Source organism: Halichoeres trimaculatus, unplaced genomic scaffold (genome assembly GCF_033239565.1).
Source record: "Halichoeres trimaculatus isolate MK-OKI-2021-1 unplaced genomic scaffold, fHalTri1.1 fHalTri1_scaffold_8, whole genome shotgun sequence".
Taxonomy (NCBI): domain Eukaryota; kingdom Metazoa; phylum Chordata; class Actinopteri; order Labriformes; family Labridae; genus Halichoeres; species Halichoeres trimaculatus.
The window spans coordinates 36,492,978-36,513,999 of record NW_027437186.1 but is presented as its reverse complement, the minus strand read 5'-3'; the positions used below and the strand labels follow the sequence as shown (position 1 = coordinate 36,513,999).

At 40.5% G+C, this 21,022-nt stretch overlaps 1 protein-coding gene across 5 annotated transcripts in view; it reads left to right on the top strand.

The window, feature by feature from the left end:
- The window catches only part of macrod2 (mono-ADP ribosylhydrolase 2), a 925,620-nt gene extending 904,947 nt beyond the window's left edge, over window positions 1-20,673 (top strand). For 2 of the 5 annotated variants that reach the window (XM_074676103.1, XM_074676100.1), the window contains 3 exons: window positions 14,096-14,134; window positions 16,593-16,664; window positions 19,468-20,673. In XM_074676103.1, the coding sequence (XP_074532204.1) occupies window positions 14,096-14,134; window positions 16,593-16,664; window positions 19,468-19,490 (134 nt within the window). In that variant the 3' untranslated portion in view covers window positions 19,491-20,673. The remainder of the gene's footprint in view (window positions 1-14,095; window positions 14,135-16,592; window positions 16,665-19,467) is intronic. The other 3 variants (XM_074676102.1, XM_074676101.1, XM_074676099.1) reach the window with 3 other exon arrangements.
- Window positions 20,674-21,022: the final 349 nt, after the last annotated feature.

Genomic DNA, 21,022 nt, shown 5'->3' with positions numbered 1-21,022 from the left:
CAGAGAGTGATGAGAGAGGAGCAGGCCAGCGGTGACAGCAGGTTTAGCAGGTATGTAGGTCACACAGGGGGAGGCCGCTTTTGCATTTCTTACCTTCCGTGTCTATTTTTGTTTTGTCTCCTTCCCTCACGTCTTCGCTTAATCAGTTTTGCGCTCACTCCTTTCATCTCCATCTTTTTTTATCTCCGTCTTTGGTCTGCGACGGACCGCTGCTTCACACCACCTCAGACAAAGTGGGGAACAGAGAGAAAAGACTCAAAAGAAGAGATCAAGAGCGGGAGACGTTGCCAGTGGAGACCGGCTTTTTAGCGGCCTTCCTGTTTCTTTCAAATCTCGTGTCTTATCAAAGGTTCGCCAGCGGTCATTTTCCCTTCATGTGCTCCAGCATATGTAGCGAACCGTGGCCCCTCTCTTCTCCTGCCATCGCTCCTTGCCTTCTAATCATCTTCACTTCCTCTAAGTTGCAGCTTAACCCCAAAGCAGATGGCGTCCTGTTCTCTTTTCGCTCATTCACTTTCTGTTTTCTCATCTTGTTAAGCATGGCCCGGTCCTGTGTAATGAGTCTGTTTAGTGAGCCCTGACCCGGCCTGGAGCGTCCCACCAGACGGTATACCGGTTTCATCACCGTCACTGGTATCATATGCTGCCACAAAATGAATTTTGCTATACCGTTATTACAGCGGTAAAGCTTGGACATAATTTAGTCCCAGCAGTGGTTAATCTATGAGGGAGGTTTATGAGAAGACACTTTTCTACCACAGCTTTTTCTGAAAACTCACCTTTAAGTCCAGTAGCACCGAGTCAGTGACGTGAAGTAAACATGTACTGCGTGCAGAAAGAGAAACAGCTGGTGTGTGTGATGACGACACCTCATGATGGGTAAAAGCAAAGAGCTCTCTGAAGACATTCACAACCTGATTGTTGCTCAGCATCAGAATGGAACTGGTTACAGACTTTTATCAAAGCACCTGAATATTCCAGTCAGCACCGTTGGGGCCATTATTCACAAGTGGAAGAAGCACCACCTTACCATCAACAGGCCACGCACAGGAGCTCCTTGAAGATTTCTGACCAGGGAGTCAGAAAGATAGTCAGCAGAGGACTCAACCAGCCAAGGACCACCCTGAAAGTGCTCCAGAAAGACTTGGAGGCAGCAGGTACAATTGTTACAGAGAAAACAATAGGCAATGCACTCCACCGCCATGGCCTCTATGGACGCTCAGCCCGCAAGACTCCATTCCTCAAGAAAAGGCATGTTGAAGCTGGTTTAAAGTTTGCTAAACAGCATCTTGACAAGCCTGTAGAATACTGGGAGAATGTTGTCTGGTCAGATGAGACCAAAACTGAACTTTTGGGCTGTCATACTACAGACCATGTTTGGAGGAGAAATGGCTCTGCACATCAGCCAAAAAACACTACACCAACAGTGAAGTTTGGAGGTGGAAGCATCATGGCATGGGGTTGTTTCTCATCTCATGGTGTTGGCAAACTTCATATAACTGACGGAGCAATGAATGGAGCCATGTATGGGGAAATTCTTGATCTGAATCTGCTGCCATCCACCAGGATGATGAAGATGAGACGTGGCTGGACCTTCCAGCAGGACAACCATCCAAAGCACACGGCAAAGTTGACTCTCATATGGTTTCAGAAAAAGAAAATCAATCTGTTAGAACGGCCTAGTCAATCACCTGACTTCAATCCAACTGAACATTTGTGGAAAGAAGTAAAGAAAAGGGTTCACCAGAGGGCACCAAAGAATATTCCAGATTTAAAGACAATCTGTGCAGAGGAATGGGCCAAAATCACACCTGAGCAGTGTGGGCCATTAGTTCAAACATACAAGAAGCTTCTGGAAGCTGTCATCGCAAACAAAGGCTTCTCCACTAAGTGTTAGATGAGTCTCAGTTAGCGTCTCCAATACTTTTTTCCTGTGTTATCGTACTTAATTCACCATAATCATTATTTATGGACCTGAACGTTGTGATTTCTTTTCATGTGTGGATTATTTGAGTTAATACCAATGACTGGGAGAAATTTTGTTTGAATTGCATCTTTGGAAATAAATATGATTAATGTGCAATACTTATTTTCCCCACTGTAAAACCGTTATCGCGATAGGAAGGAAAAATACTGTGATATAAGTTTGGGTCATATCACCCACCCGTACCCTGCAGGAGGGGGGCACAATGCCACTGAGCGTCCACAACCCTTGGGCTTTTCTTCAGGAGAAGAAAGACAGAATATTCATGAAGACTCTGGGAGTAGTCGAGGGCGGTCCGGGTGTTTATTGAGCGGGTTTTTTTTGTCCCCCTCGCCGGCAGGTCACAACTCAGCGCCCTTTAATTGGCTCCGATTGTCAGACTCTGTCCCATCTCTGCAAAGAAAACTCTTCCCATCAAACGCTGACCCCCGTCTTCCTCTCCAAATCCTTTTCTTCCTGTTTTGAAAGTGGCAGCTCATGCAGCTAAGCTATTCCCACTAAAAACTTTGCATTACCATATGAAAATGGGCCACTTTCCACATTTACCAGCTCATTAGTTCTTTTGCTTGGGCACTTGTTGAGGTCCGCCCCGTCTTGTTTTGCTTGAGCTGGGAGTTGTCTTTAATTATCTTTGCAGCCGGCATACCAGACCCAGAGCTATTAGTCCATGCAAAGTTCACTGAGAGGCTCTGTGATACTTGTTTAACATACATAACCCAACACAGACCAGGCCCAGCCCCTCCCAGACCACCCAGTTTACAAACTGGATTAAATCCCCTCACATCCCCAGAGAAAAGACGCCTCTAAACAGACACTACCGACCTTGACATTTTCCTATCTTGTTCTCTCAAGATGAAATCCTATTTAGCGAGCAGCCGCCCTCCGTCTGCTTTGGAAGAGAACCAGAAACCTTTACAGGATATTTGATCAACCCAAAATAAATAGGAGTACTTTATCTGTGAAAGAGATTGAGTCAGTAAATGCTTTTTCAATTGTGTCGTCTTTCAAAAGGCCTACTTTAGCAGCCTTTTAGGAAAAAATACTGAGCTTCTATTTGCAGGGGTTGCAAAAGTTCACACACTCATCCTCCGCTGCAGACGGAGCTCAGATACCAGAGTTGAAATAAACTTTGGTAAAAAGTGGAGGTGTCTATTTAACTTCTCCATGGAGGAAAAGTTTAAAGTGCCGGCTCTGAAATGTGCTTGCGGTATGAAAGGAAGGTGTCCCTCTGAAGGAACGAGTGTCTGCGCAGAAACTTACCAAACTTTATGTCGTATTTAGGGGGAAAGTAAACTCTTCGTATTTAAACTTTAAACATTATAAATGGACGATACACAGGAGTAACGAGCGCCGACTCTGCTCCAATGTCTTTCAGCTGCGACTCCCACTTTCATCCAAGCTCCTCTGTCAGTCACAGGCGTCAGAGATGTGTCAGGTCAGAGTGAAAACCCAAAAAGGAAAAGAAGTCAATGGAGTGAGGAATATCCAAAAGCTGCTTCATTTGCAACTCAGCATCAGAGCTGAGGCTTCACTCCTCCTTTGTGCCTCCTCACTGAACCCTACGGTGGTGTAATATTGGTGGGCTCATGTGTGATTTCCCATTGTGTGTCAGGCCTGAGAGGCATGGGGGGTAAGAAATCTTTGTTGAACTGGCACCAAACAAGAGCCAAATAGTCTCAAAAACTTTTAAATTTGTAGATTTAGACGCATCCTTTGGTCAATTTTGGTGCAAAAAGAGTTCCTAAGGTAAACACCCACACACCGTCCAACTTGCAAAGAGAACACACTGCCGAAAACTCAAAATTTGCTCGAACTTGTTGGAAACTAGAATATAATAGAAGATACTTTATCTCCAGGGGGAAATTTAGAAGGAGTCACAGCAGCAATCAAGAAAACAAAAGTAAACAAGTGTATAGAAAGTGTAAAAAGCTTCATAAGAAAATAGATGCTGACAGCTTGTCCATCATTGTCCAGTCAGCCAGCCTCCACCTCCACAGGGTCCAGGACTGAGCTTCTTCAGCAGTCTGTTCAGTCTTTGTCTCCTGGATCCTGTCTGCTCACAGCAGGTGAAGCTCTTCACATGTGGCCTTGGTGTCTGGTGTCAGCTCTGCTACTCTGCCCTTTGGTATTCCCTCTGTTGCTGGGTTAGCACAGCTAGCTCGTCCATCTTCTTGGAGATAGATCTTACGTTCCCAATAACCATGGATGGAAGGACAGGTCCATGTCGTCACTTCTTAGCTCACACCTGAGAACCAGCATGTCATCCTCACCTCCTTCTCCTCACCTTGTGGGGAAACATCTGGCCTAGCACCAGTTAGCATTGGCATGCTACAGGCTTCTAACAGCAGATTTCACATGTAAACAATGCAGCCATGGTTACATGTAGGATCTCCAGACAAAAACAGGAGAAAGAGTAGTAAAAATATCACTGAAGACACAAAAAGTTTGGTGTCCACGACCAACAAATGAAAAAGAGACAAAAAAAATTACAAGAAATGGAGAAAGGAGACAGAGCTGTTGTAACAATGTCTTTATACAAATAACTTTTCTTTTGCTCCATTGGCAGATTATTTGTTACAGCAATTCAGACCTCATTTATGTCACTAAATAACTTGAAATATGGCATTTTTCTGGACTGGTCAGGTAAACGTTGCTTGTATAGAGTCTGTCCCCACTGTAAAATGGTTTGGCAGGCCACATTTGGCCCGCAGGCCTGAAGTTTGACACGTGTGCCTTAAATCAACCTGTTAGCAGATGCTAAACATATCAGCACATTTGCTGTTGGCGTAGGGAGGTTGCCATCACTCTCAAACTGTTTCATAGCCAGAGAAAAGCTCCACTCTGCACATCTGACTTTCAGAGATGATCCAGATGTAAAGCTCCTGGGACGTACAGAGCTCGCCGTCCTCTCCACTCCTGCCCGTTTGAAGTGACAGAGCGCTCTCAGTCGTCCCCGCCGGCTCCCAGAGTCACCCTCTGATGCTTCGTTCTGTTGTTTGACGGGGAGCAGCTGCTCACCTGTGCCGTCTGACCGGGATCAAAGCTCCAGGACCTGCTCAGTCACAGCCCACCAGCCCGCCGTGCCACACCGCGCCTCGCTTTGGGGATCAAATGAGCAGCAGAAAGTCTCCTGGGGGATCTGACACCTTAGGGGCACCGACACTTGGACACCTCCACACCTCCATTGATTTTCCTCCCTCACTGCTAAGCAAAAAGAGGAGGCGAATAAAAGGAGGCGCGGTGTCCTGTGGCTGAGGGATGGACACAAACCTCCTATTCTGCCTGAGGCTCCTGTCTGGAACATTAAGCAGACGTTTCCCATGATGCCGAGCTGGGGACCCACAGGAGCGACCTCCCCTGTGGGTTGAGTGAGTCTGAATGACAAGAGAGGGAAGAGATGTGCTGCTGACACCGACTCTGAGGGGATGATGGGAAATAAAGCGAGGAAGTGTTTATCCTCCTTATTTACACACGGCTCCCGCGCCTTCGCCGCCTTCGCCGAGCGCGGCTAACGCTCTGTCAGGGCCGAGGATTGCTCTGCAGTGCTGACCAACAAAACGCTAACTACCTTTGTCTAATAAATGAAGGAAGGTGGAGGGTGCAATTTTCTGCTTGTCTGCATACGAGGCTGACTTATGCCCTGCTCTCTTCCTTCCTTCCTTTCCTACGTGCCTCATCCTCTCCAGCTTCTCTCCAGCTTTTGTTTCCTCTGAGCTTCTGAAAGTGACGGCTAAAGTTAAAAAAAGAAAAAGAAATAAAGTTTGGCAAAATATTCTGATAGCTTTTGATCGTTCTGCGTGACCTTTGTTCGCTCGTACATTAATCTGCGATAAAAAGCTCCTCAGACGCGCGGTGATGACTTGACAGATACAGGAGAGATAAACAGATTAGGGCAGTAATTTGTGAAAAAGAGCAGATCAGATACCCTTTGAAATCCTCATTACCAGCCAACCTTGCTGAGGAGAGATGGCGTGCATGCTTCAGTGTGAGACACACTTTAAGCCCTTTGTAAACAAACGCTCTGACTTATGCATTAAAGCAGCTGTGAGGAGATTTGAAGTAGTAATGGAAGAAAGTGAAGGTAATATGGAGGCAACTTTACGACCTGAAAGCAAATCAGACCATCAGCAAAAAGATTGACGAAAGAATAACATCTGATATCAACAATTCCCTTATATATTAAGGAGGATCTGTTTTAATGTGACTGCAGCGCCACCTTCTGGCCTGGAGTCTCACACACACTGTCATAAAGATGTGACTCTCTTTTTTTCAAGTCAACTTTCTATCAGGTACAACACTACAAGGTAAGGTATTTATCAGTTCAGTGACGAAGCGCGGTTGTTTGATACGTAACAAGCTAATGTTGTAAGTTTTTACTGTACGTCAGTAGCCGGCTATATGTAGTGCTAGTGACAAAGAAAAAAACAGGAATGTGATAAAAACCTAGGAGCTGCTAGCTGCCCAGCGCCCCTTTGCAATAGATATGAAATAACAACAGAAGACAAAGAGAGGGAAAGAAAGGTCAATTCCAGACTATTCCCCAGCAGAGGGCGTAGTTTGAGATCAAGAAAAGAACACCTCAGCATATAGGCACATGATAACAACAACAAATACTGGAAGACTTGCACAAAACTAGCAGCCCGATGCTACGACGTATCTGTAGGCTAACACATCAGCTAACTGTCAGTTAGTATAGTACTACACTCTTCATTTTATTGATAGACTCTCAAGTTTGAACAGACTACTGCAGAATTAACTGCTGACTGTGGGTTGGAGTCGACATTAGCACAAACAGGCTAGCCCTTTTAGCTCGTGCTCTATCTCTCTCCTGTTTATCTTTCTTCTGCTCTTCTGTCCTTTTTCTGTCTGACAGTTACAGCTAAAATTAGGGCTGCATGATATGGCCAAAATCTAATATTTCGATATTTGTAGGCTATATCTCGATACTCTGATTTCTCTTCTAAATCACTACATCAGTGTTAAATCCAACCCTTAAATGCATAAAATGACATCAGTTCAATGATTTAAGCAAACTTTTTAGTTGGATTTTTGAAATTTTAATGCAAAAAGTAAAAATCTCAATCAGGTAAAGTTTAGCAAACCTTTTATTTTAAACCAAACTTTATGTAGTTACACATGTTCAGTTCCAGCAACGTAATTCATTCAGATCTATTCAACTGCTGATTACATTATATTATATTATATTATATTATATTATATTATATTATATTATATTATATTACATTATATTATATTATGTTAAATTATGTTAAATTATATTATATTATATTATATTATATTATATTATATTATATTATATTATATTATATTATATTTTATTATATTATATTATATTATATTATATTACATTATATTATATTATATTATATTATATTATATTATATTACATTATATTATATTATATTATATTATATCATATTATATTATATTGTGTTAAATTATATTATATTATATTTAATTATATTTTATTTTATTATATTATATTATATTATATTATATTATATTATATTATATTATATTATATTATATTATATTATATTATATTATTTTATATTATATTATATTATGTTAAATTATATTATATTATATTATATTATATTATGTTAAATTATATTATATTATATTATATTATATTATATTATATTATATTATATTATATTATATTATATTGTGTTAAATTATATTATATTATATTATATTATATTTTATCACACTTTGAAATATCAGGAAGAAGGAGATAATTGGAGATAATATCAAGTTAATTTCCATAAATCAGCTACCTGGATAATGTTGGTCATGCTTAAAGGATTCCAGTGACTTCTGTCCTTGTGCCTGGGGTCTGGTTGAATTGTATTGCATTTGGGTTTGTCTTCAGGAAAATAGCATCAAACTCCTCTGCCGTCATGTTTCGAGCAGTGCTCAGTTGAGTGCCGTGACTGAATGGCAGTCAGAGAGTGAGGCACAGGGCACAGAAAAGTGAAAGTGAAACTTAAAAAAACTTGTCGCATTTGTTTCTCATTGTAGAGAGTTTGGAGAGAATCATGGGTCATACAGGCAGCAAAGCAAACCCAAATAAGCAACTACTACACTCTAGAAAACAAGCCGGGAACCCACAACTTGCAACTGATACGACGTGTAAGCAACTTTCTTCTCTCCTCTCCTAATACCAAATCACCAAGAGATTTAAGTTCTGACGTCTGAAAACATTTAGGTTGCCGTTTGTACTTGATGATTGCGATATAGTCATTTTATATATCTCACTTGCAGAAACCTGTGATACATCGAGTATACTCGATACATCCCCCAGCTCTAGCTGAAATACACCAGATGCATCTGCGTCCGTCTCTGTCACGGCAAACAGATCAGATCTGTTTTCATTCAAGTCAATCTGTCGGCTTACACTGGATCTGCTCTGTTGCGGTCTGGTTGCGTGGTTGGTCCAGCAGGTTGTTGGTAACACCCAGCTATTCTATTTCTCCTCCAGATGTGGTGCTGTGACGCATAAATTCAGTGTAGGGAAGATTGAGCAGGACAAGGAAGTCGTGACTGGAAAACGACCTAAAAACACCAAGTGACTTTCAAATTAAACACTATTTAGCTTGACTTTGACGAGCCAGATCAGGAGTCAACAGGTTTGAGGTTTTACAGCCCAACATGGATGAAGAGAAACTGATCAATGGAGTGGGAAGAGTGGGAACTCCTTTTGGTCAACTCCCCCTGGACATAAAGTTGGGTGGAGTTGACCCAACACAGTCAACACACAACGGAGCATCTAGAGTATTTGAGGTGTTAGGCTCCAGTGTCCACCATCGCTACAAAATTAATCACAGAAATCATTTTCAGCAGAGAAAAACACAGAGCTCTCTTCTCACTTCTAGACGTGATGCGAATCAAACCCATGCTTGACCAGGTCAGGGAGCTCGGAAGTAGCATTTTGGAATAATCTATATTAATGCTGATAATCTCATTGTAAAGTGTGGATTAGGATCAGAAACATATCTAGAAGAGCAACTTTTCTAAGCTCACTTAGAAACTCCTCACATCTTCTTTAAGTTTAAGCTTTTTATGAATCCAGACATCGGCTGTGGACCAACTTTGAATCTTTTCAGAAAACTGTGTTTAAGTGTTGCTCGTCTTTGTGGAAATCACATCCAGGTGCTGTGAGGATACTTCTGTCTCTTTATGCAAGCCTCCTCTCAGACGAATCTTTAAAAAAAGAACACAGTTTCATAATGCATGCAATCTGTAACTAACCAAGAAACCCGTTGGTGTCTCTGCAGAGCTTAAATACCTTTAACACCATTTTACCCTGCACCGTGTGTTTGGGAGTACGTGGATGTAAATTTTCAAGAAAAACTCAGAGAAGTTCCTCACAGGATTTAGAGTTTTTACCACTTCCTTATGAGTCTCTTGAGGCTTTAATAACCCAGTGAGTCACGTGGTGGGCACTGTCAAGGACCCCTCAGGGTCAGCGGTCCGGCTGTAAGAATAACTGGTGTAAGCTGTCTCGTTTCCTGCTGAGAGAGTCGATTCCAGCTCCTGTTTTTCTCTCCTCCTTATCAGCCCTCTGTGGACCCAGCCTCTCCTTCACAGAAACCTTGACAGAGGCCCGTTTTTCTCCCTTCCCCATCTTGTTTATGTGTTTACCACAGCACACTCACATCCTCCCCTAAATGATAGCCCCTGTACTGTCAGCACACAGGAGCTGAATTAGAGAGCCAGGCAGACGGCCGAGCCGCTCCCTCTGAGCTTCAGGGGGAGGCTGGAGCTGCAATCAGCTGAAACTCTGAGCTTTTTGCTTCGTCCTGATCAGACGGGTATTAGAGGAGGATGATGGTTCCTGGATTCTGTTGTTTTTACCTGAGAGAGGAAGAGGAAAGCGTCTGGGATGAGACCGGTGTTTCAGTGAGCTCCCGCTGCTTCACACAGGCTTTGATCTTCGCTGTTATAAAACACAGACGTGATGAAGGCCGCCCCACCACCAGCTGCAGCATCCACAGCACATAAAGGTGCTAATGCATGGCATATCATTTCATTTGTGTGCATTATTTATGATGCTAACACTGATGCCATACGGTCGGCGGGGGGACACAGGTGGTGCAGCGTGTGCAGACGCCTTTTCTGTCAATTTATTCACTTTAAGGGAAGTTTGAATCTGTACATCAAGCTGTTCCTTTGATTAATCAGCAGCAAGGCAGAAAATAGTGATTGATGATAATTTCATCCACTTCACTTTAAGCATCTCTCTTTTAGGCTCATGATTATGCAAATGTGTTTGTATGCTCGTTAGTTTTCCTGCTTTGAGCCCAGTCCTGCATATGGTCAGTGCCGAGGAACGTCATTTACGCTATCAACAACTCACTCTGCAAGATTCACCCTCTGCACAGCTCCATGTCTCAGAAATATGAGAGAAAAAAGAGTAATAAGTGAGATTTTTGTTGTTTCTTTGTTTATAAATCTAAACTTAATTTTTTGTTACGGATTACACCTTTAATTGCTGTTGTAACAGCTCCGTTGACTTGTTTTTAGCCGCCATTTTGCTGTATTAAAAACTCCAAAAAATCTTTTTCTGTCTCTGCATTCACCTCGCTGAAAAGTTTCTTCAACTCCAATTACATCCACTGGGTGGCGCTACCTTACAGAAATGTATTAGTCTAAACGTTTTGAAAAAAACAAAGTGACATGACGCAGCACAGCTTCTCAAAAACTACCTGGAGCGCGAGTGAAAGTTGAGGAAAGAAAATATCTTTACGGATTTAATTTACACACCCTGACAGTCATATTTTAGTTTAAGTGTTTTAATTTAACAATTAAATGTTTCTCCATGAGACCTCAGAAAACACGGTTAGCCACTCCGTGGGGTTGCCTCTTTAATTCGCTGATTTCTCATTCTATGTCTCTTTACAAACCTTTTCTTGTCAATGAATTTGTACACTACACACAGACGATGCCCTAGATATTTGACTTGTCCATCATTTTGACGAACAGGGTCGTAAAACTCCATCAATTAAAAAAATCGATGATCAGACCTATTAGTTATGAATGATATATTTTAGCATGTCATCAAAAAAACGACTCAAATACAACTTATAGCATTATTTATGCAGGGCAGTTATAGGCTTATTGAGCAGAAAAAGAAAATAATAGATAACAGAAAATATGAATAATGATACCGACCCTGCTGTCTAGAACTCAGTTAAGTAAAAAACAAATCAATCCTACAGCAGGAGAAACACACTTTTTTTAAATTAAACTGGAAAAAATCTTAACTGTTTTCAAGATAGGTTTGAAGTCATTATTTTGACTTTCTTTTATTCATATTCTGGTTTGCCTTAGCTCAAACTTTTCTCCTGGGCTGCATGGATTTAAAGTGGATGCACATTTTGGTGTAATCGTGGTCATGAAGTGAGAGAGCCACAGAGGAGCTATGCATCAGGTTTCGTTTCTTTGCCGACTTCACGCATATGTATTAGATGTTATGGAGGCTGAAGCCCCTCTGAAAAAAACAAAAATCTTATCAAGTGTTTTTGTCTTATTTTCAGTAGAAAATGTCTTTTTAGACATAATATGAGCCACAAGTACAAAAAATCAGCCAAAGGAATAAGAGAAAAGTTAATTAGTTAGTATAAAGACATAATTCTAGTTTTAAGCAAATTTTCAGGCAAATTTGTGTCTTTAACAAATGAAAACAAGACATTTTTCTGGACTTATAAATTGAATGTTGCTTATATCTGAGACAGTTTGTACTTAGAATAAGAAAGAATCATTTGATAAGATTTTTATTTTTTTGCAGCCTGGAATGACCACTGCTGCTTCTGTCAGCGTTTTAAAGTCTGGAAACATTTCACCAAGTAAAGTAATCAACAGTTGGCGCGACTCATAGAAAGACAGGATTTTTTTATTTATTTTTTACTTTTATTTTTATTTATCTTTTTTTTTTTATTATCATTATTATTGTTTTATTTTTATTTTCTTAATTTTTTATTTTATTTTATTTATTTTTTTTAACTAAAAAATTAGATGTAAAAAGAAATTTTAAAATAAAAAAAAAAGACAGGTTTTCCAATCCTACCAGAACTCGCTTCACTGGGAAGAAATCCTGGAGCATGTGGTCCTGATGTACAAGAGAGGCATAGTGGTCATCAATGCGCCCCAACACGTCAAATCCATAGATCTTTAACACACTGTCAGCAACAACCAACGACAACAATGTGACAACAATGTGACAACATAATACCTTACTTATTCTGCATGCTCGCCACCAACTGGACAGGAGGTGGACTGCAGGTGCTGGCTGGGATTAATGAAAGTGATGGACTGGATCACTCTTAGGTTTTCTAATCCAACAAAATGACAAACAACCTTCAGATTTTTCCGTCATTGCTCAAAAACATCTGTCAAAGTCGGAGAATAATCTGTTAATAATCAGAAATGTTTGCCTACTTGTGTACACAATACACATTAATCCTAATATGCGCATAAATATCTTAGCTGCTGCTTTTATACTGTTGAAGATCGAGATGTCAGCAGCAACCAAAGCAGAACTAAATGGCAGATTGGTGAAATTTATTTCACTGATGAGCACACAAAAGGTATCTAACAGCTGATATCATTTGGATCTGTATAACTGTGAACGCTGACTTGCATATAATCCTAATATTACCCTAAACTAGTAGCTCAGCTGGTTGACCTGGATATCTGCTTCCTGATTGGGTGATCTGACAAACAAAACCTGAATTGTTGCTAAATGAAGTGGCAGTAACACAGTTTACCTGTACATATATACTTTACTAATGCATTTAAGGGTTAAAGCTTTTTTCTGCTGGAGGCGTGCTGTCATGATTGTTGTTTTAAAGCCGGCCATCCACACTGATGTTACAGCTTTATGTCTGGATGCTTTAAAGCTCCGCGTGTGTTTCCAAACCTATAATTACAACCGCTGAGTCTGTGCTGAAACAGCCTGGACATGACTCGAACATTGAGACCAGTCTGGATCCTCCACGTTCCTCTATCACACCTCAGCAGTTGTGTTGTTTACATCATCGCCGGACCGCCTGGGGAGACGGGTTATTTTTATGGTGCGCTTTGTTTTGGATGATTGTTGTTGCAAAGGAGGGAAGCGTGGAGGTTTGCTCAGGGAGTGACGGAGAAGAAAAGGTAACAGGGAGGGTAGAGGAGGAGGAGGAGGAGGCGCGTGCATGTGTGTGTGAGTGTGTGTGTGTGTGTGTGTGTGTGTGTGTGCCAATGGGGGGTCTCAGGCTGCCTTACAGGGATGCCTGTCTGAAATTAATTTTGCATGCGTCTCTTTCCCTCCCTTCCCTCGTTTGTTTTGTTCTTCACTGAGGTGTAGCTCTTTAGAAAGTCACTGAAGTTGGAGACATGAGAGATTGTTAAACATCCCCGGGAGTGTAAGCGCGAGGCTGTGAATGTGGAGACGAAATTATTTGACAAGAACTACCTGCTGAAAAAAGCCAGAAAACATCAGCTCTTATTCTTCTTGGTGGATGTTTTGACTTCCGTGTATTTTCTGTGGGGTTTATAAAATACGAATGGGTTTCTGTGATGTCACCCATTGGTTTCTAGATACATCTTTTGAAGCCGAACAACGGCAGACGCCATGTTGGAAATGCTGACTCAACCTGACTCATGAGGCAGACACGGCTCCACCTCTTATCAAACAAATTCATGTTCAACACTTGCATCTTTTTATCTAAAGGATGCATAAAAAGAAACACTTTCTGGTCAGCGTGCATGAATAAAGAAACCAGCTACAAAAACCTTTTGTTGTTTGAAAAAGGCTGAAAGGATCAAACCTAACGTTGGCAACGACAGCCTCAAGTGGACACTCAGAGGAACTGCAGATTTTGGCTTTTTAACTGCGCTGTACCTTCAGTTTCTCCCTCTGGATGTAGCATCAAGGTCACAGAGACACAAAATCTCTGTGGCAAATGTTCTGGGTTAAAATGACAATAAAGACGCTTAAAAATTAAAAATATTGCTTTGTGAAAGAGAAAAAAGCAGAATTATCTTATCAAGATAAGAGCTCAGCCCAGAGAAGTGACATGTTTGTTTTTGTGCTTCCTCCAACAGATGTCTCTGAGGTCAACGACACTGGCACCAGCAATGGAGGTGAGTTAACGTCTGATTATTCCCAGAGACATTAAAAGAAAACATAGAAAATAAGCCTGTTGAAGATTTTTCTGGTGCCATCCTGCTTTTTTTTGGAAACACTGAATTTCTGACTAAATGAAGCCACCTCTGATTTAAAGTCCCTTTGACTCAATATGACGCCAAAATTTGTGAGTTTACTCATAATTCACCTAAAAAAACCCTCAAACTAAATTTGATGTAATTATATAATAAATTAACTAAAGAAAAGACTTGTTTCCCTTTGGTTTACAACAAGCTGACTTTGTGGTGTCTCCCCCTGCTGTCCATCAGAAATAATGCAGGACTCCTCCTCTTCTTTTGAAACCAGAGGCTGTTTCCTCTTTGTATTTATACTAAACTACTTTCTCTGGTTGCTGTGAAGCCAGTCATCCTCTTCCTCTTCTCTTTATTCTCTACTCTCTACCTTTCCTGTACCCCCTGAGTACCCCCTCACTCCTGAGTGTTGATGATTCTTCTAAAGTAGAATGTAACACATTGATTATTAAATAAAATCATTTAATCTCGTTTATTTTGACATTTAATTCTCAGGTTTTCTTCTTTTTAACTCAAATTAAACATAAAAATAAATTGAAATGAGATGCTGCCAATTTCACCTCTACTGTCAGGGTTTCATTCCTTTCTGGTCCTCTTAGTGCTATAGCAGTTGACACCATGTATTATTTCCTGTGCTGAGTCACATAACCAGCTGCACGGAACTCCTAATCAGTGTGTGACATCATCACGGCAGAGGGAGGACTCGAATTCACAAATTCACAAAAGTTTACAAACAACTCTCCATATAGGCCAGAATCTTGACCTAATCTCTGTAGAAAATAAGAAATTTTTGGAGGGTTTTTTTGTCAGGAATCCAACCATGTAATTTTTAAAGCTGTACAACTTTTACTTTTGTGTCGAGAGGCCCAAATGTGGCAGCCTGCTTGAAGCGAAAAAGCAAAATTTTTATTTTGAAAGGCAAATCGCCAACTTCCTGTTGGAGATAGGTCAAGGGTGTCAATGTATGATTTTTTTGTGTCAGTGAGACAAACATTTTGACGTTGGTTTGATCTCTGTAGGACATTCCCAGTAACCACTAGGGTAATTTTAGTGTGCCCTGATGGGGATAGAAAGCATATTATGGGATGTTGGGGGGGTCATGTTTGGTATCATATTGAAGATTTTGTCGCTCATAATGTGTCTGCCAATTTTGGTGAGTTTTTGAGCATGTTCAGGGTTTCTAATAAGTGATTTAGTGGAGGATGGAGTAACAACTTCCTCTGCTGAGTCACATGACCAGCTGCACGGAACTCCTCAGTGTGTGACATCATCAAGGAACTGCAGAGGGAGAGATTCAAATTCAGAAAAGTTTAGAAACAACTTGTCATATCAGCCAGAATGTTGACCTAATCTGTGTAAAAAAAATGTGATATTTTTGTAGGAAATTTTGTCAGGAATCCATTCATGTCATTTTTAACGCTCTACGACTTTTACTTTTTTGTCTAGAGGCCCAAATCTGCAGCCTTCATGGTCAGGAATGAAAAATCCCATCTATGCCTGAGATTTTCCTACTGGACATGAACACAGCTAGCACTGCAAGTTTATGTAATGAGAATGAAATGTGTTCAGTTGAAAAACTTTGAGATTTTATTATTAAATGAATTAATTTATAACCACATAAACACAAAAAAGTGACAACAATTGGTACCGTTGAGTGCTAATATTGATTAGTCCTGGACCACTGTATATCAGTTCTGAGCTTCACCCCGGTTCTGATCACATTAAAGACGATCACTAGTTCATCCATATTCATGTGTTCACAATAAACACGTGGATCACAGTTCCTGATCGCTGCATCTTATTAACACATACACCTTTGGTTTTATTGCGTCAAGAACAGACACAGTGTAGAAACCTGAAGAAAATCAGGTCACTGGAGCATAAATCTGGCTTAGCACGACTCAACGCCAGCACTGGGGAGCAGATATTGAATATCCACCTCATTTCCAGAAGAAAAAATGAAGGAAAATATCTCAAATGTCTTCATATCTGACTGGTGTCAGCCTGTCAGAAACCAAACTCAGCTTATTCTGCAGTTTCCTGTTCTCTATAGCGTGCTTAAGGTACCAAAACTGGGTTTCTTTAAACCAGTAAAAGAGCTCATCCAGGGGTCTGTGCTGCTGCTCTCCCTGCCTCAGGCTGTGGCAGGGAGCTCTCAGAAGAAAGCTATACAGCTGAATGTAACTTATTGTATAGAAATAGAGATGAAATGTGGTGTTTAGATCAGAAAGAGGAAGAAGTGGTTTCAGACTGTAGTCAGTAATTGTTGAGGTGTACTGAGGCTTCTCTGCTCAGCATGAAGGAAACACAAAGCTTGTTTATGAAAGCCTCTCTCCCCCTTCCCTCTTCCTGTTCTCCTCTTTCCTCTCCTCATCTTGTTTAGAAGAGATGAAAGATCATGTCGAGAGCTCAGAAGAACCTGATTCGAATCTTACCGACAGCATTCAGTCCAAAGGTAAGAACGCAGGAGAGGCACTCACGCTCCCCTCGCCGCCGTGCTCTTATCCGCCTCACGTCTCTATTTATAAGCAGATCCTTATTAGCGGCCACAGCTGCTGAATTAAAATTCACTTCTCCCGGAGAATCCTCGGCGCTGTGCAGCCGAGTGTTTCTCAGCTTCGCCCTCCTTGTCTCGCTTTTTTTCCTGCCCCCCATCTGCCTCCATCTCCTCCTCTCTGCAGGGGAGGCAGGCGGTTTGTACGTGCTCCTCCAGGGCCAAACACGTTTGTAAATCCTCTCTTCACATTTCAGGTCCGCAGCGTTGACCCTGATATTTAGGTACAGACGTGTCAGCACGTCTTTGGAGATTGAGTGTGATAAATGAGCTGCAAACTCTCCTATCAGACATTTAATAAATCAAGTGTGCGATGTATATTATTTCAACACAAACTGCAGGGGTAATAATCAGGCCAATAAATCATATTTGATACAGATACCACACAGTTGCATTGCTCAGCTCTGTGTTTAATAAGACAGCATGTGATTTAAATGTTAGCATCTATGGGGATCGCTCTGAATTTCTCTGTTTGCTCTGTGTGTGGCTCTCTATAAAGTTGTTCATCCAAAGAATTGGATTCAGATTTGGACGGGGAACACTTTCCAGGTAGAAAAAAATTCATTAAGCAACTGTTGTGAACAGATTGTCAGGGTTGAATAAATAGGACAGCAGAGCAGCATATGAAATAAGTTGGCAGAGACTAACGAGTCGGTGTAGAAAGGAGAGGGCTTAAACAATGCCAGACAAAAGCGCCAGAGAAGAAAAAGCTTGTTGTCGAACAAGCGAGGGGATCAGGGCGGGATGTGAAGGAGGGAGCGTGGTAGAACATATTGTTCGGTTTAAAGTCGCCAAAGTACAGAATCAAAACACACGACACTGGGCACACAAGACACAGCGCCCTGTTCTGCTTTTCAGAGCAGGATTTCTCGTTTTTGGACCAAATCTTTGCTGATTTCATCCTCACCGAAACTGGAAAAGATATTTCTGCTCTCCAGAGGAAGTTTCATAATGACTTTGATGCTACTGTCAGCTCTGATTTTCCTCCTTTTACAACCTTTTTTTAACAACACATCCTGGAAACTGCTCACTGGACTTTAGAGAAATGTGCTGCTTATAGTCCTCTTCAGAAGGAAAGTCAGTCCCTGCAGACAGCTTCACTTTTATTTCCTACTCTGCTCAACAACTTATGCAACACGAGCGAGAAACGACAGAGCACATTCCTGGTAATGTGAAGGGTTGAGATACTGTGACTCCAGTTATTCAGTATTTTGATCTTAACATAGAGATAAAGTTGTTAAAGCTGCTCCAAACCATGATGCTCTGTCCAGCATACTCTGCCTTTTGATCCTCCTCACATAACCTGGTCTGTTCCTTCCAAACAACTCAACTTTGCTTTAATCCGACCACTGAACATTTTGCCAGTAGTGCTGTGGAACATCAAGGTGCCCTTTTGGAAAACAGCAGCTTCCTGTGCTCTGGTGTCCTTCCATGGAATCAATTCTTGTTTCATGTCTTACTTTTTGGAGAGTCCTATACCAAGATGTTAGCATGTGCCAGAGATTTGTCTAGACCAGGGGTCTGCAAACTTTACCTTCAAAGTAGCTGCCTCAGCTCAACAAATTCTAAACATAGTTACAATCTAGTGAATGATTGTCTAAATAAGAAGTTTTCAGAATTTATAAAGTTGATGATAGGAATTTATTCATATTATTTATTTTAATTTTTAGTAAAGTTGTAAAATAAAATAAAGAAATTTAAAAAAAAATTGCAAGAGTTTCAAGAATTTTAGAATAAAAAAGAATAAAAAATACATTTGAAGTTTCAGAAAATGGCGCAAGTTTAGAAAATTGAAATAAAAAAAAACAATATTTAAAAAAATGGAAATTTGCAACAATTGGGATTATTTTCCAAAGAAATAAAATTGCAATTTTTCAAAAAATTGAAATAAAAAAATTGCAAAAGTTTTAAATAGATTTAAAATCTTGAAAAAGATTAGCAAAAAATGCAAAAAAAAAATTGAAATTGCAAAAATTTGCAAAAAGTTTAGAAAAATTGAAATTTTAAAAAATGCATTCATTTCAAAAAGTTTGGAAATTTAACAAAAATGGAAATTTTTCAAAGGGAAAAAAGCAAAACAAAATAAAAATTGATATTTCAAAAATTTCAAAAGATTTATCATTTTAAAAGATTTGCAAAAAATTAAAAACATTTGAAAATTTTGTGAAATTCAAAAAAGTGAAATAATTCAACTAATTTTGTGATTTGGAAAAAAAGACTGAATTTTCAAAAGAAAAAAAAAACTGAAATTCTAAACTTTTACAAAATTTCAGATAAATGAAAAAATTGCAGAAATTTCCCAATTTTTAAAAGAGTACTTGATGTTTATTACATATAATGTTAATATCGCTCATTATTTTCAGTTGTTTATGAATGTCTTGTGACCTTTTAGGAAATCATTTGGTGAGATTTTTGTTTTTTGTAGTGTAGTAGCAAGGCAATTGTGGCTCTTGGTCTCTGACTGGTTGGTCAACCCTGATCCAAGATTCCTTTTCTATCACCTCAGTGAGCATCTGCACAGCGCTGACTTGTCTGCATTTGTGATTCAGTGATGATGAAACAAACCCAAGAAGCAAGATCTTTAAACGGACTTTAACAGATTTATCATTCTGTGTCTCTATGGACATAATTCATGCTGCATGTTTTTTTTTTTTTAATGAATAATGTTTTTATATTTGATACCACGGTTTTGTTGTCTTTGCAGACACTGTTGAGAAGAAAGAATGACCAGCTGAGGGACGGACAATCAACCTCATCTGACAGCCAGCAAACTGTGCGAAGCCAACCCCACTGGTGTCAGCCTGGCCCATGTCAGAATGGGCTCTGACACTGGCCCAGGACAACCAGTTACTCACACCATGCTCACATCCCCTCCTTCATTTAGCCTCCTCCCTCTTCGTTAGGAAACTACTCATTCCTCAACTATGTATGTACTGTATGTATATGTATGTATGTACAAAACCTTACTATAGGACTTGAACATATCAAGCAGAAAAGATGAGCCATACCTCACTGTGTGTTAGAGTCATACTTCATTTTGAGGCTGGGTGTGATGAGATTAACCGAGTTCAAGTCTTTTTATTTGAGGTTTACCCACTGTGAGAGTCAGAGGACAAACAGCCACAGCTCCGCCTGCTGCGGCTGACGCTTAACATCGATCCTTTTGTTCTTACAACCTAAATCCAGCCGCCACGCAGTCACCATGACATTTAACTGACTACCTGAAAACACCCGGCGACACGCTGACACCCGTCACCTCACACGACACAGCAGTTCTTAACGCTCAGTCACATCAGCCGACACTTGGATTCAGGCCACAGTCTGCGCCGCTCTGCAGCCGACACGCCCCTCCCACCACGTCTAAATCCCAACTCATGTAACCAGGAAACCAACCATCAGCGACCACGCACGCTAAAGAGGATGTGAGTGTCTTTCCACGAACCCGCCCCCCTCCCCACTCTCTTTTTTCGTTGCAGTTTTCAGTGCATGCCAGAAACGTTGCTTTAAAGTTCACCAACACAAACGGGAATTAAATCCTCTTCGCTTTCGCTTCTCTCCTTATCAGATTGTCTCTAATTGTATCAAAGGAATCTGCCTTATTTCATATCAAACTAAAATCGAAACCACACACCTGAGGAGGTGTCCAAGTAGAAACGCTTGGTTGTGAATTGCTTGCAGATGATTTGTAATTTTAAGACCTTCATGTTACAGCTAATTAATAACGGCGAGGTTTTCTTTTCTCCTCTGTTGATTTAAAACTGTTTGGGGTTTCTTTGATTATTGATTCATGGATTATTTTCAGAGGTGCCATACTCAAAGTCAGATGATTAAAGTTCTATGAAACGATGCCTTCATACTTTGATGTTTGCTTTGCTAAACTATAACAGAAACAACTAATAAAGTTTAAGGTGGAAGCCACGTCAGCTTTTCCTGCACCTTTTTTTGTGTTTCCATCTGTCAATGCAACATTAATGTCTATATGCTTTAGTTAAATCAGCCTCTGGTGCTTAAACATGAAAAACAGTCAGAAACAATAAAAACTAGCTTGTTAATTTTAAAAGCAAAAAACAAGGTTACAGAAAGACTCAAAAAGACCCAGTAAAAATTCGTTATTTTGCACCAAAAGCCAAAGTGAATAAGTGTGTACTTCAAATCCATGCTTAAGTTAAACTACAGATACAGTGGGAAGAATAAGTATTGAACGCGCGTGGAAGAAGCACCACCTTACCATCAACAGGCCACGCACAGGAGCTCCTTGA